Genomic DNA, 16,828 nt, shown 5'->3' with positions numbered 1-16,828 from the left:
AATGAGCCCATGTGTAATAGGATACTTACATTAGGAATATAAACGGATCGGATTCAGATCGAATAGTAGTAATACCATATCTTCATCTTATTATATTCGAACAGATTCGGATAATATCTTATTGGTTTTCTAACTAATTCAGTCAGATTCGGATGATAATCGGATAGTTATTTTCTTAAATAGATTCTTCTAAATGTGAATAAATACATGTTAAATACAAGTTTTCAAGTACCTATTTACATCTTTATCATATTTATTGTAAGGACTAGGTTTGAAAAGATTTTTATTGAAAAAATGAAGAAGAAAAAAATTACTCAGCACGTGTATTAATCTCTCAAACATGATGGATAAAATTAAAAAGATTAAAATTCCTCTTAAGCTCCCTAATCTCCATGACCAAGTCGATAACCCTCCAAGATGTAGAGAAATGTCCTTGTATTGATTGGATTGCCACCATTAAATCTAACCGAATTTTAATTCGGTCGAAGCCCATGTTTATTGTGGTCTCCAACCCATGCTTGATAGCAAATAGTTCCAAATGGGTAATACTATCCTCAAGAATCCCACTTGTCGGTGCAAAAATAATCATGCTATGTTGATTCCGAGCTATGGATCCATATCCACCAATATTTTATCTACAAGATCCATCACAATTGATAGCAATCCAGTTTAGTGTCAGCCTTGATCATCTAAGACAAATGGCCTTAGGTATGTGGAAGGTGACTGGAAGGTGTCATCAAGTAAAGAAGTTCCTATCTTAGAAAAGTAGTCACATATCACTCGTTAAAAAAATTATAAAAATAAGAAAAATAAATCTAAATTAGTAATTTAATCGGATAACTTTATCGGATGGATAATAATCGGTAAGAAAGGGATATACCATATCCACATCCTACTAGTAATCAGACGGATTCGGATAATCCTAAACGGATGCGGATGCGAATTCGGAAGCGGATTTCGGTTATCCATTTACACCCCTAAATAGAATGAGGGAGAAAGAAAAATAATAAAATGATTATGTAGAAAAGTGTTAGATATGGGTCCCACTTTTTAGTTTTTTAGATTTTTTTTCATAAAATTTCTCGAATTTTGTGGAATTTTGAAAAGGCATAGAGTGGAAAAGTTTGCTTGCCACTTCACCTGAAAGTTTACTTCTAACTTTCTCATCTTAAGCCACCAAACAAACTATACTTTTAGAATTTAATGAAAAATATATGTTTTTTCAAAAAAATTTCCATCAATTTTTTCACACCCTTACCTTCATTCTTGTTGTAAGACGGTTGAGGAATCCGCAAATATACTTGAACGCTTGTTCTCACATCGTCAATGAGTTGACGCCAAATATACTTCTTTAATGTATTTAGCCCCCGTTTGTGCTCGGGTTGTCTTCACCCCAAGATCCCCCCTTAGGTTGCCCCCTATGTTTTGGGTCTGTTATGTTCATTGCTTGCACATAGAGAGCGGAAGGAGGAGGAATCTTACTTATAATAACTCGTGGGTTTTGGCTTCAGCTTGGGGGGGTGGTCTCTCTCTTTGTGGGGTCCTTCCTCCTCCCTCAGGGTCCTTCCGCCTCTCCGGGGTGCCTCTCTGGCTCCCCGTCCCGCGGGCTTTCCGTGGCCCTGCGTGCCTTCCGGTCGCTCCGCCCTGGGCTTCCTGGGCCCATGCATGGGCATTTCGGTCGTCCCGCCCTGGGCTTTTATAATGGGCCCTGTTGGGTCTTCCGGATTGCCCAAGTCCCGTCATCTGTATTTTTTTATTAATATATTTTATATTCTGGCGGGCCCGGTTCAGTTCGGTTCGTGTTGCCTTATATCTGGCTCTTCTTTATACCATTATTATTCCTCTCCTCGTGGGCTTCCTGTATGCTTCGTATCCATATTTTTTAACATATTTACAGCAATTCTAGCAAACAAACACACCCTAAAGTTTTCATCATTTTTAGCTCATGCAAAAATACGAAAATGCCTGCCAAACAAATCGCTTTTTTACTTTATTTTTTCAGCTGCTTCGTCGGGATTAAATAGACGGGTTGTTTTGTAACCACAGATTTTGGGAGGGGTAATGTGGGACCTACTGTAAATTAATTTTATTTTAAATTGTTTTATTAATTGTATATAAATTATGTGATAAAAAAACGTTAAAAGTCAAAAAATATAGGGTAATTTTCATCTTGGACCCCGAGGTTTGGTCTATGTCATTTTTAGTCCAAAAAAACTAAAACTTTGCATCTGCATCCCCTGTAGTATAGAGAAAGTCAATTTAAAGACAAATTATCACTTTAATGACAAATTTACCCTTTTTTTAATTTAAACAAAAAACATAGGAAATAAAAATGAAAAAAAAAAATTTAAGTTAATATTCATTTGTGATTTTCGAAATCCAGTTATTCAGAACTGTAGCAAAACACCACAAAGCAACCGTCTAAGAACATCAAACACTTTGAATGTTTATTCATTCAACTCATTTAACTTTGAATCCTTGCTTAAAGCTCTCTTGCTTCACGGGCTCTTTGGAAACTCGTAGTGGAAACAAGATTCAAGGATTTGAAAAGGTATTTTCATTAAGTGATGAGAATTCGAGTAAGGGAAACCCTAGTTTTGAAGAATTATTTCGTTGCGTGAGGTTGGGGCGATTGAGAACCATGGCTAGTCGAGATGTTGTGAGCAATCATTGGGGATTTGGGAGGTGTTGTTGGATGTGCCATTCCGTCATGGAAAATAGGGACTCTATGGTTGGAATACCAAACACTTCTCTTCATCTTCGCGCTGTAGTATTTATGACCTTAAACATTGGTTCATGGCAAAGCGATAGAAGACAATCGGACGTGAAGAAATATGTGATTCCATGGCTCGATAAGACTCTTTGGAGAAGACAAATCAAACTTCCGACAATAAGGATGTGATTCTATGGCTGAGGGTTAAGAAAACTTCACGAGGTTCAAGGGCATGATGTTTGATCTTAAACAACTCTTTTGATTTCGAATGGCATGATGTTTGCTTTTACAAATCTTTTGATTTTGAATGGCATGATGTTTGATCTTAAACAACTCTTTTGATTTCGAATGCTAACAATCGTATTTCTGGTTCAAATTTTGATTTGAATATTTTTTTCATTTGTTTTCTCCATGTTTTGTTTAAATTTAAAAAAAGAATAAGGGCAAATTTGTATAGGTGTTATTTGTCTTTAATTGACTTTTTCTATAGTATGGGGCGATCGTTTGTTTTTTGACTAATGCATGGCCACCTCTTATTACATATATATATGTATGGAAAAATCCAGCTTCATCAGATTCAAATGAAAAACAACTATGAACTCAGGATTCTTCTCTACCGGTTGGAGAAATCTAGTGTGTGGAAGATTTGATGTTTAATCTTCTCCCATGGCGCAGCCGCCTTTTCTGAAGTTGTGGATAAGACCTCTCCCCCCAAAAAAAATATAAAACCTAGACTCTTAATATTAAAATGACTTATTTCTAACGTGATTTTCTAATATTGCTACAAAAGCGGTCAATGGTCAGAATTATGTGGGGTTACCCCGGTATATCTTTGTACATATACTTAAGTCATAAATGAAGTACCTTTTCTTGTATTGTCATAAAAAAAAGTTAAAAACAAATAAAAAAAACTATGGCTTTTTTTTTTTTCTTCTTCAAAATAATATTCAATTACAAAAATATCTGGATGTGGCTCTAAGTTCTGAGTCCGGACGCCCCCGCGGCGACCCCGCGGGGGCCCGTTTGGAAAACACAAAAAAGAAAAATTACATTCCCGTGGGCCCCACGTGTGGGCAGCCTGCTACCCCGACGGGGTGAGGATCCAGATTCCTAAGTTCTCTGGTTGTTGAAATTTTTTTTTTTCGTTAGATGGTTGTTGAAACTTTGAAAGCTTGGACTGAAGGAGATAGGAAGTCCAATAGGGGCACTATGAGCCTCTGAGGCCCATGAAGTTATTGGGGGCCTGCAAGTGAACAATGCGTTGGGCAAATGGTCATTGAATGCCATGCCATGAATTGACACATTTTCAAGGAGAGAATAAATGTCTTGATTACAATGGGCAGGAAAAGAAAGGAAGGATTCAAAAGGGGGATGTATGAGTAAATGATTTAAATGATTAAAAGAAATGACAGATTCGATGGTGCGCCCGACTAAGACCTTCCAATACTTAGAAATTTCTTGTGAATTTTTTCTATTGAAAGGCTTTGGTATGCCCAACTAAGACCTTCCAACACTTCAAAAATTCTTGTGATTTTTTTTTAAGGAAAGGCTTCTTTTCGCCTGACTAAGACCTTCCAAACGCTTATAAAAATTCTTGTGAATAAGACCTTAGAATGCTTCAAACTACTTACATAAGTCAAACTAAAAAGATAACGTTCATAATAATTGGATGATCGAGAAGTAAAGAAAATCAATTTGTATTTATATAAAAAGTTATAAAATAAATAACTAAAAGAAGGAAGAAGAAAGAAAAGGATGAAATATGGAACGTAGTCGGCCAAAACTTACAAAAGATCAAAAGAAAAATAAGATCAAAGTTGCTTGATAGTAGGGTTTTGAGCTTGGTTCTGAGGAGGCTCGGGATCAGGAAAGGCAAGAGGTGAGTAGCTCAAATAGCCTTCAATGTTCGGATCCTCCGGGGAATAATCGACCTTTCGAAGAGTCCATTCGAGGGCCTCGGGTTCAAGTCTTCATACACCTCAGTGTGACACACCTCTTGGTATGGTTTGGTGTCAAACGAGGGATTCTGCCTTAGGATGGATCTCCAAACCTCATTCTGCCCATCGTAGTAAGCCATTGCATTATAGTTGATCATCAAGTTGCAAAAGGGCTTACCGTTGAGGTATTTATGAACTCAAGCATTGCGGACGTTCGATGGAAGGTGTTTGGGCTCGGAAGGGTAGCATGATCTTGCAACTCGTCCCTTTCCTTTGCTAGGCCCTTGACCTTGGCGTCAGACTCCGAGAGAGTCTTCTGAAGCCTCACAACCTCTCATTCCAGCTCCCCGATTCTGCCTGTAGCAGCCATGAGCTCCTCCCCAGCCTTTCGGAGGTTGGAACTCTTCTCCCAGAGACCTCATTCTCCTTGGCCACCATTTCCTCTTCCTGGCACATGGCTTGAACGCTAAGACACCCGACCCAAAGCAATCCCTCCATCTACCCATGGAAGGCGTTCGCATTCACCTTGTAGCTCGGTGGTGGTGCTTTTACTGACTTAACTTTCAAATGTGGCTTCTTGACTACCGAGTGGGCCCACATCTAACATTGTTTTGTAGGAATCCGAGGGTTGACCCACATCTTCTTTTTTTCTAACAATAAATTGCCTTTCTCCTTCTAAACCTGTGGGCTGTTAGCTGCTTGGGAAGAAATAAAAGGGTTGTTTTATAGCGACATATTTTGGGAGGGGCCATGTAAGACATGCTATGAATGAGGTTTCATTTATAAATTATTTAATTAATTTTAGATGTAACCATATAAAATGTGTGATAGAAAAGAGTCAAGATAGCACATAGTACTCAAAATTAAAGTATAAAAGAAACAAAATTATAGACATGTTTATATATAGTGGTGGCAGCCTCTTGTTTAGAGTTAGTAAGATACATGACATCTTAGTTTCAAATCTCTGTCTCTCCATGCCATTTCTCCCCTCGTTCCCATCTCCTAGGCTGATAACCCTAGTCATTATGATGGGTTAGATTTAACAAAATAAAGAAAATAAAAGAAGAAGAAAAAGGAATGGGAAAATCCAACTTAATCAGATTCAAATGAAAAACAACTATGGGCTCATGATCCTTCTCTACTGACTGGAGAAATGTAGTGTGTGGAGGACATGGTGCTTAATCTTCTCCCTAAGCCTATCACAACTGTTTGGCCTGTAGACCATACGCCTCTCCTTTTGAAAGTTGTGAATAAAGTATTGCCAAAAAAAAATATACAAAATATAAAGTACTCTAAATATTTAAAATGACTTTCTAATTCTAACTTGGTTTTCTAATATTGCTACGAAAGCAGTCAACGGTCAGAATTATATAATATGGAATAATGTAACCCTAATAAATCTTTGTACATGTGCTTCACTTTTAAATAAAGCACCTCTTCTCGTCTTGTCGGAATAAAAAAATTTAAAACTATCAGCTTTTTTTTTTCTTCTCCCGAAATAATATACAATTACAAAAACAAGGGATTCACATCCTCTGTAATTCCTTTCCCTACAATTCCCTGTAATTCTCTCACAGCATTTAAGTAATCCAATGGTTACCCCAACAAATTAGAGTTTAAATAAAATTCAAATTTAAACTCTAATTTGTTGGGTAACCATTGGATTACTTAAATGCCACATGGCACAATCCTATGAGAGAATTACAGGGAATTGTAGGGAAAGGAATTACAGAGGATGTGAATCCAAAAACAAGTGTATGTCGCTCCTAAATTGTCTGTTTGTTGAAACTTGAAAGCTTGGACTAAATAAGAGAGGAATTCCAATGGGGCATCATGAGCCTTGAGCCCATGAAGTTATTGGGGCTTACAAGTGAACGATACATGGTTTAGGCATTGGGCAGATGTGTTAAGATTAGAGCGATCAATCAAACACAATCAAATAGAAAACAAGGAAGAAGGAGACATGAATTTTACCCTGGTTCACCTCAATGAGAAGCTATGTCTAACATTAGGTTTTTCACTATATTCTTCTCGAAAACAATTACATACAATGTTCTGTTACAAGAGAATATATACATGCGCTTATAAACCCTACACCACAACTAATCATGGGCTCAACCCAAACTGTAAAGAAACTTCGATGCCCACAGAAACATGAATCATTTTTAGGATTAGAACAATCAATCGCACACAATTGAATACAAAACAAGGAAGAATAAGACATGGATTTACCCTGGTTCACCTCACTATATTCTTCTTGAAAACAACTACATACAATGATTTGTTACAAGAGAATATACATAGGCACTTAAAAACTACACCATAGCTATTCATGGACTCAAGTCCAAACTGTAAAGAAACTCTGAGGCTCACAAAAACATAGACCCTCTACAGGCTATGAGGGCGCTGCCTCCACATCCCTGCCGGAGCAGCCTCCCCGAATTCCTATGTCTATCGACAACACAATATGAAGCATAAGTCATACTCAATTATCATTGGATGTCATGCCAGACCCATTTTCAAAGAGAGAATAGACGAAAGAATTATTATAAAAATCTCTAATGGTCCTCAAATGTCATTGATGTTATATAGATCACCTTATCACTCACATCGTGCATTCACGCCCTACGTGGTGCTGAACTCCATCTCTGAAATGAAATCTTCCATATGATCACCTCTCAGGTGTAGATGAGATACGAAGAACACAAAAAGAAGAAGAAGAACAAGTACCGAGATATCCCGGGTCAGTACGGAAACGTGGAGCCACGACATGAAAGTGCTGACAGAGTAGTAGCAGAAATTCAAGCAAGAAGCTATTATTTAATTCAATTGAAGCAAAAGAAATACCAGATGTTAGCTGGCGCCACGGAGGAGGACAAAGAGAAGAGCCTTCCTGGGTGTTAAGCGGGAGTAGTTAGAAACTAATCCACTTGGAGAGGAATAATTGAAGGTTAATTAAAGTTCCTCGTGAACAGAGAGAAGGATCCAAGATCAGTAATTTGATATTTAACTCAAATGACAAGACTTGGATTAACCTAATCTTCAACTCATTATATGGATTTAAACAACAACAATTGGCCTTACTAGTTGTCCTAGAGAGCGCAGCTCAACTCCAATCACGGTGAGTTTTACACTAAATACATTGGTTTATAATGAGTTGACTTCATGTTAAAACTTTGGTCAAAAGACAATGTCTTGTAGAAGCAGGTGTAATTTAAGAGACTGCACATTTGGATTTGTAGATTTTCTTTTCTAATAGGAAGAGATTAGTACTCCCTTCACACATTTCTATTATAAAATTAAGAGTAAGGCCCACTAGAGGGATTAATCTCCTATTTTTCTTGTCAGAATGAAGTAGACTCCCTCTTAATGTATGCTAGAAATATGTGAGGAAAGCACAAATCTTATTCTTCCAAAGAAGAAGGTCTCAACTAACGTTGTTGTGCGTTCTTAGGATCTACACAACAAATGATATTTTTCTTAGGATTAATAAGTCTGGATCACTTGCTCATTAAGGGAGAACATTGTGTTCTCCTAACGCTTCCCAACCACACAATTCATCCATAATGAAAACTCATCTATTCTTTCAAAAAATATTTTTTTGCAATTTATGTGGTAATCAAACTAGTTATAAGGACTAGGGTTTTATAGATCTATTGAATGAGAAATGAGAAGTTCGAACCCAAGACCTTCTTAATCTTACTCTTTTTCTTATCAAAGAGTCAATGCTTTTATATGCTCCTATTGACACCTACATCCCTAAGGGGGCGTACTTTCCTCGAGTTTGAATCATGTGCCCATGTTGAAAAAGGAGAATAATTCCACACAATATACATTATAGGGGACTTAGCCTTGCCAGTGGAGCTTCCGATGGTGTGGTCTTCTATCAATCTTTGGTTCAATTAATTTTCTAGCATTGATGCTAATGCTTGTAAAATCTCTTTGGTTCAAAAAATTTCTGTTTTGTCGGACTACAAAGCTCCCTCTGAGGATGTAATCGAGTGTGAGCAAGCTAGCCCTAATGAATCTCAGATACCAAAAAAAAATTCTATTCTACCAAATATATATATTATATATATAAACCCACCTTTAAGATGATCGACTATGAGTAGGTGATTCTATCCAGCCCTAGAATTCTCTATAAACTTACCATTGAATGTTGTTTAGTTGATAATGATCGACACTTCTTATTGAAGGGGTCACAAATTCGACACTTGATATATATAATAGTCCCCCTAATATAAAAACTACCTATTTCAAATAATAATAATAAAAAAAATCCCGTCTAAACTTGATTTGAGTCCATTAGATGAAAGACTTTCCATATATATATATGATGAATACAAGAGCATGTGAGTGTTGATATATGTATAACTAGTTAATATATTTTATATATTTTTTTGGTAGGACTAGTCAATATTTCAAATGGTCGCAATTACTTAAATATTCAACTGTCAAAAGATTTCAGTCCCACCCATGGTTTGAGGGATCAAATGGAATCTAATGAAAATTTGCATTATTCATGTTCGATTGACATTTATTTTTGGCCGCTGTTTCCTTCTTTTTAGTAAATAAATAATTGAAGACCAATTAAAATTGTATACCTCTTTCAGCAAAGCTAAATCATTCCATTGAGTCAAAGCTCAAAAATTCCAAATTTTCATTTTCAAAATTTTTACAATTCTTTATTCACAATTATAAATTATAAAGTTATAAGAATTTCATATTTGAATTTCCCCTAGGTAATAAATTTCATGTCTAATTTTGAATACTTAAATCATGATTTCTTGAATTAGAGTAGATACCCATAAGAGTGCAAATTTGGCTCTGGTGATCCATGAGCCCGAAAATGGTATGGAATTAAAATTTTGATTTTGAAGTCAGGTCAAGGATTAGTGCTTGTCTTACTTTTTCTTTATGTTTTGACATTGATTAAAAAATATATATAAAATCAACTTGTATAGAGACAGAAAAAATGAAAGATTATCTAGTTACTTTGTTTTAGGGCTAATGTTATCTATATTTATGAGCACTAAAGCTAAGGCTAAGGTCAAAATACGAAATAGGGCAAAACAGGAAGACAAATAAAGCAAACCTATCTCGATCTTGTCCACCTATAGACAATCAAGATGGAATTGGGGCTTGACTTGATCTGTCAGAATTTAAGGTCAACGACAATAATTTTTAGCCCTGAATGATTAGAACATAAATGAACTTAGCTAAAAGTATTAAGAACTTAAATTAAATTTTGATGAATCCAACCCAACTGTTTTTGTTGCAATGCTAAATAGAGCTGTAACAGGGGCAGACTGGACCAGGCTTTTGCAATTCCAAGTCTAGCCCCATATATTCTAATCTAAACCCATTCCTGCCCTGACCCTAATTATGGACCAATGATTTTTGTCCCTAATCATAAGCCCTACAGGCCAAGTCAAACCCATTCTCGATCTGATTGACTCTGTCCCTAGCATTGGTTGACCCTATCCCTGGCCCAAGCTCTGATTGGCCCTATATTTGGTTATGTCCCTAGTCCTGATTGGCCTTGTCCCTGACCTTGATTGATATTGTCTCTGAACCTAATTGACCCTCTACTTGGCCTTGGCCATGATTTGTCATATCCTTATCCATGTTTCTAAGTCATTGGGATCAAGTATCAGGGCCAAAATCAGGTCCAGGTTCAGGGCAAAAAATCAGGACAGATCGAGACAGGCCCTGCGTGCAAAAGAGTAATCCCAAGCCTGCCCTTGACCTTAGTCAGAACCAAAATATTTTGACCATAATCTGCCTCAAGGCCAAAATCTTGAACTCAAGACCTATTAGGGCTCAGGATGGATTTAAGATGGGTTAAGGCCGTCAGGACCAAACTTGTACCCTTAACACTAAATGTCCACATTAAAACATTAGATGAAGATTTACCAAAAAAAAAAAAACATTAGATGAAGCTAGGTAGTCTAACATCGAAATAATCCTAATGTGTATGGATTGGTATTGATCAGAAACTTTTACCAGCAAAGAAAAAAAAAAGCATTGATCCGAAACATTTTCTTAGCCAATGCAATGATGATACCAAAACCCCTATTTACACATACAGTACACTAGTACAGTGATGAAAAAACAGAAAAAAAAAAAAAAAAAGGAACAAAACAAGCAAAGAAGTAACTGGAGAAGAGTAAAGGAAGAAAATCCAACAGAAAAAAGCTTAGCTTTGTCGGACGGGGATGAACTTAGCACGTTTCAGAAGATGGCTTCACAACAGCACGTCAAGGATCTTCCACCTTTTTAGTTTCCACAGTTTTCTCTGTCTCAGAGAGTTGCTCGGAGTAGTGGGGGCCACATAAAGACAAATGAATGGCCGGGCTAGTGGGGTCCACTTCAATAGTACGATCCCTGCCGTATGCTTTGCTTTGACGTCCGGTTTCCGTTATCCATTCTCCGTACCCCCAAAATAATGTGTGGGACCACCAGGACTCCGTAACCAACTGTCCTACCAGATCACCACCCAACACTTTGACTTTTGACTCTTATTATTTCTATTTATCACAATAAAAAAAAAATTAAAAAAAAACTCTTATTATATTTTTTCGGAAAAAAAAATCTCTTATTTATTTATTCACTCGCACCCGGATTATGGCTTAACTGGTCGATTGGGTCTGGCCTGAGCTTAGCTAAGGTGGAGTTGCCTTGTCCAGTTATCATCACCACCTGATAATTCTATAAATAATAATTTAATAACAAAACCATAAATCTGTGTATTAATAATATATATTTTTTATTATATTGCCTATTGCCCTATCACCATAAGTCATAAACTAAGAAATTATACTCTAATTAGCTTTGATTTATTGATTAGTAAGCCAACCCCAAAATATTCCAAATCTTGGAATTACATTTGTTTAAAATGAAAAATTTAGTATTTAATGATCTTGAGATATTTTCAGAGCATACTTAGTATCCTCTAGGGGACGAAGTTTTAACAATGTCGATTGGTCCTGATACTTTGACACGTTCGAATCTTATCTGTGTTGCATTCACGTGAAATGACCTTGTTATCCTTTGTTTTTCCATAGCTAATTGCTTAGCAAAGGCCACTGAGTCAATCAAGATGAATTGACCAAGTCATTAACCAATTACAATCACTCATAGAACCCTAAATCCACGGTTTCTGTATACATCTTATCCTCTACAGTCTTCTCATTATCTGGGGAGTTAGAATTCGAGATACGTTCTCCCCATACATTTTTTCTATCGTACACTAAAAGATGAGACCTGCTGCTAAGAATTAACAAAAACAAATTAGAGGTGGGCCTCACCCTGGTTTGAGACGTTTATCTAGGAGAACAATTGAGAAAAAAAAAGGTATGATTATTTATTTTCTTAAGAGAATAATTTGGATATAAATTAATTGATATGATTTATTTGGAGTTCATGAAATGCATGCTACCCCAAATCCACCTAAGTTGTATCCAAATTTAGGTCAACGCGGCCATTCTATTGCTCCTTTTATATGAGTTACACTTTCCTCTTTCTCACAATTCACAGAAACGCTTTCTAGTTTTGTAGGTGTGAATCAGTTTAATCTCCATATGGTTTAGCTAACTCAGAAACCCAGAAACCCATCTCCTTCTCCCCTGCTTCCGTCTCTGTTTTTTGTTTTTTTTTTGGGGGGGGGGAGAACGGAGGTGATCGGCCATGGCAGGTCCTTACTACCCATATGTCTCTGCTTCATCAAAACCATTCTTCTCACCAAACTGGCAGAAATCCAATCTCTTCCGTCTAGCCATAGTTACCCTTCTCTGCACAATTTCATATTTTCTCGGAATCTGGCAACACAGAGGTGGAATCCCTACCTTCTCTAGCCTTGACAATTCGGTCCCCTGCACTGAAACCCAGACCAAAAGCTTCGCCAAAACTCTAGATTTCTCAACCCACCACGCCGCCGAGGATTCTCCGACGACGACGGTTACGAAACATTACCCACCTTGTGACATCAAATACAGCGAATACACACCATGTGAAGATACCCAGAGATCATTAAAGTTCGATAGAGATAGACTGACTTACAGAGAGAGACACTGCCCCAAAAGAGGAGAATTGCTCAAATGCCGTGTGCCGGCGCCGTATGGTTACAAGTATCCGTTTCAATGGCCGATGAGTCGAGAATATTCGTGGTATGCGAATGTGCCTCACAAGGAATTGACGGTGGAGAAGGCAAATCAAAACTGGATTCAATTCAAAGGAGATCGATTCAAGTTCCCTGGTGGTGGTACCATGTTTCCTCGCGGCGCTGATGCGTATATCGATAATATCGGCGAGTTAATTAATCTCAAAGATGGTTCCATTAGAACCGCCATTGATACTGGTTGTGGGGTAAGTTTCTAATATCTTCATTAATGGTTTCCTTACTCTGTTTCTCGATTCTCTCCCCTGTTGACTATTTTGAGACCTGGGTATTCTTGGGCTTGGTGTCAACTGGGTAGAAGTAGAAGCTTCTGCTCTTTTTGGGATTGGTTTTCAATCCGATTCGAAAAACCCTTCTGAGTTATGAAAATTTAGACTTAATGGAGGTCTAATTATCAAAATTCGCAGTGGATAGAAATGGTTGAATCATTCTGATCTTTTCTGGGTTGTCATCTTCTTCTTTAGCTAAGGAATGGTTGAATCAGTTGTGCCTGGGTTGTCACCTTCTTCTTTAGCTATACGTTTCTCTAATTGGATGGATAGAGAATCGCAGAAAGACGAAATGAGAAGTTTCCTTTTACTTAGAAAATATGATTCTTTGTGTAATATTTACTTAACTATTTTATTCTCTCCCGAATCCCATTGTAAATTAAAAATATTTAGAGGGGTACTTTGGTAATAGTGATGAACTAGATTCCAATCTTACAGTCAGAGAAACCTCTTGAAACTGCGTCGCCGTCACTATTTTCCTCTTGGAAACCGCGAGAAAGTTCTTGTTTTATTATCTCTTATACTTATTTATTGATTTTTATTTTTTAATTTTATTTTAGATTCCTTTGCTAGGAAAGTAAATTTTATCTCTCCTTTCTCCCTAATCTTTTAAAATAGTTAAAATACTTTTTAATTTTTCTTTTTTAATCGATTATATTGACTTCTAATTTTTTTATTAATTTTTTCTTTGCAAGTTTTACATATTCTCTAATTTTCTCTAATTCTTCAGTTATTATTGAGACTTAATTTTAAGAATCTATTAGATTCAGTTCTTAATCAAATTCTTATTATGAACCTTAGATAATTAGTTGACTACAAAATTATCTAGGTCTTGGAGGTAAAAAGCCAGAGAAGCATACTTTTGGAGTATCAGGAAAAAAAAAAGTCGGACTTAATTTTTTATTTGCAAAAAGTCTGGTTCTCATAATGATTTTTTGAGCTCAACCCGAGTAGTATGTTTACTTCTGCTAGGTCTTGAAGGTAAAAAAATTTCTATAAAAAAAAAAATATAATAAATTTTTATCAAGAAAAAAAAAGAGAAAAAAAAAGTGATAAAAAAAGAAAAAACTAACTTCAACTTTTTTGGTAGAAATTACTTTAATTGATTAAAGATAAAAATAAAAACTAATCACATTATTAAAATATTAGGGACGAAAAGAGGTAAGAATTCAACTTTTTGACATGTATAGAAAATTTTTTGATAGGAGAATAAAAGTAAATAAAGAATAAGTATAAAGTGGATGTAGAAATTAAAAAAATAATAAAAAATAGAGAAGATAAAAATCTGGGTTTTCCTGCAAAATTAATTAAATGAAAAATGGATCTGTGGTGACATTTCCCGGACATCATCTGAGCATTGAACGGAAAACATTTGCAGGTTGCAAGCTGGGGAGCTTATCTTCTATCGCGTAACATCTTGACGATGTCATTTGCACCAAGGGACACCCATGAAGCTCAGGTTCAGTTCGCACTCGAGCGAGGAGTTCCAGCGTTGATTGGAGTAATGGCTTCCATTAGATTGCCTTATCCATCTAGGTCCTTCGACATGGCTCATTGCTCTCGCTGTCTCATCCCATGGGGTCAATATGGTAGTCATCTCTTTCTCTGTTTTCCATTTTCCATTTTCCATTATCAGATTCTTGTTCTTCATTGATTTCTCATTTGTCTTTCCCTAAATTTGGGTTTTGATTCAAACTTGCAGATGGGCTGTACTTGATTGAAGTGGATCGAGTTCTTCGCCCTGGTGGTTACTGGATTCTGTCAGGGCCACCGATCAACTGGGAAAGGCACTGGAAAGGTTGGCAGAGAACACAAGATGATCTTCAAGCTGAACAATCTCAGATTGAAGCTGTAGCTAAGAGCCTTTGTTGGAAAAAATTAACCCAGAAGGGCGACATTGCTATCTGGCAGAAACCCATTAGCCATATCCATTGCAAAAACAATCGCAAGGTCGCCGGGAAACCCCAATTCTGCAAATCGTCACAAAACCCCGACAAGGCTTGGTATGTATTCTGCTGTTGATGCAAATCTAACCCATCTTACCAATCATGCTTGATGCTTAAATGGTTACTTATAAAGCTGCAATTTCGATATAGGTACACGAAATTGGAAACTTGCATAACCCCATTGCCAGAAGTTTCTGAGAGTAACGAAGTCGCCGGAGGTCAACTGGCTAAATGGCCAGAGAGGTTGAATGCTCTTCCTCCAAGGATTAGCAGCGGAAGCGTGGCCGGAATCACAGAAGAGATTTTCAGAAGAGACACAGAACTGTGGAATAGAAGGGTTGGATATTATAAAGCTGTAAACAATCAGCTTGGGCAGAAAGGAAGTTGCCGTAACTTGTTGGATATGAATGCTTACTTGGGAGGATTTGCAGCTGCACTTGCTGCTGCTGATGATCCTGTATGGGTCATGAACATTGTTCCTGTAGAGGCGAAGATCGATACACTTGGAATCATCTATGAACGTGGATTAATAGGAACATATCAAAGCTGGTAAGCTTTATGCCTCTTGTAGGAGCACTACCCATTTGTAGAAACTCTTCTTTGATTTCCATGGGTAAAAAAATCTTCTCTTTTTGCCATAAATTTGCAGGTGTGAAGCCATGTCTACTTACCCAAGAACATATGATGTCATTCATGCTGATTCAATCTTCAGTATGTACGAGAATGAGAATAGGTAATTAAATCAACAACTGAAATCTCTTTTCAACTCTGACTTGATAAGGAAATTTGAATGCATCTGAAATTAGTCAAATACGGATTGGATAATCCCCTGTATATTCATTTAGTATACGTTTATCTTATGTGTTGCAGATGTGAAGCAGATGATATAATTTTGGAGATGGATAGAATACTTAGACCTGAAGGTTCAGTTATTATCAGAGATGATGTGGATATTATAGTGAAGGTGAAGACTATTTTGGATGGAATGAATTGGGATAGTCATATAGTTGATCATGAAGATGGCCCCCATGAAAGGGTGAAGCTCTTATTTGCACAGAAGTTATACTGGACAGCACCTCACTCTGCAGATCAGGACCCTAATACAGATTCTTAGATTTTACAACAAAAGAAAAGATTTCTTTCTCTTTTCTTCCATTGTTTTTTTTGTAGCGTTAATTCATTGTTGACAAATTCTTCCAAATCTCTGTTTTAGTCAAAATCATGATTACCGGATAGGCTTCAAATGGAGACTTGTACATGGTTCAGGAATGGAGGTGGCCCAACTCACTAACACTGGCTCACTAGCTTGGACCAAATTTCTAAAAATTACCAGGAGATTATTTGGATTTCAACCGTTCCCCCTCTTTTTTTCTTTCTGGGTGTATGTTTTCTAGATTAAATTCTTTTTTGATGCAAATAAAACAATTTGAGGAGTTCCTTTAACAGTGAAATTAAAGGTAGTTACTTACATGATCAAGCTATGTAAATTTGTTGTCGTATCACATGGATTGTCGATAAGAAATTAGTAAACTTTCTTTAAACTTAGTTCATTGTGCAATACATCTTGGATCAGAAATAGTCTTCTGGAACTGGTTGTTTTTGTTTACTGCATGGTCTGGTAACGTTGCTGTGGATTCCTTATCTAGATTGGCCATATCAATAGTTGAGTCGTGTTGAATTTAATTGGCTTAACTATGGTGAAAGGAAGGAAATGTAGAGGCTAGATTAGGTCTCTCGACCCCGGTCTGATTCTGGCTTATAGTGGATTAGGGCAGGTTTAGAAT

General features: G+C 36.8%; 1 protein-coding gene across 1 annotated transcript; it reads left to right on the top strand.

The window, feature by feature from the left end:
- Positions 1-12,097: 12,097 nt before the first annotated feature.
- On the top strand, positions 12,098-16,616 carry LOC149030139 (putative methyltransferase PMT15). The gene is made up of 6 exons (XM_089142448.1): positions 12,098-13,017; positions 14,477-14,687; positions 14,801-15,101; positions 15,195-15,593; positions 15,694-15,777; positions 15,915-16,616. Exons 1-6 carry the CDS (start codon positions 12,340-12,342, stop codon positions 16,156-16,158), a joined length of 1,917 nt encoding a protein of 638 aa, XP_088998574.1. The 5' UTR covers positions 12,098-12,339; the 3' UTR covers positions 16,159-16,616.
- The last annotated feature ends 212 nt before the right edge of the window (positions 16,617-16,828 follow it).

This window comes from Hakea prostrata, chromosome 1, assembly GCF_041222555.1.
Source record: "Hakea prostrata isolate BN-2017 chromosome 1, UWA_Hpros_2, whole genome shotgun sequence".
NCBI classification, from domain to species: domain Eukaryota; kingdom Viridiplantae; phylum Streptophyta; class Magnoliopsida; order Proteales; family Proteaceae; genus Hakea; species Hakea prostrata.
The sequence above is the reverse complement of the archived record's forward strand: the minus strand, read 5'-3'. Positions and strand labels throughout refer to the sequence as shown.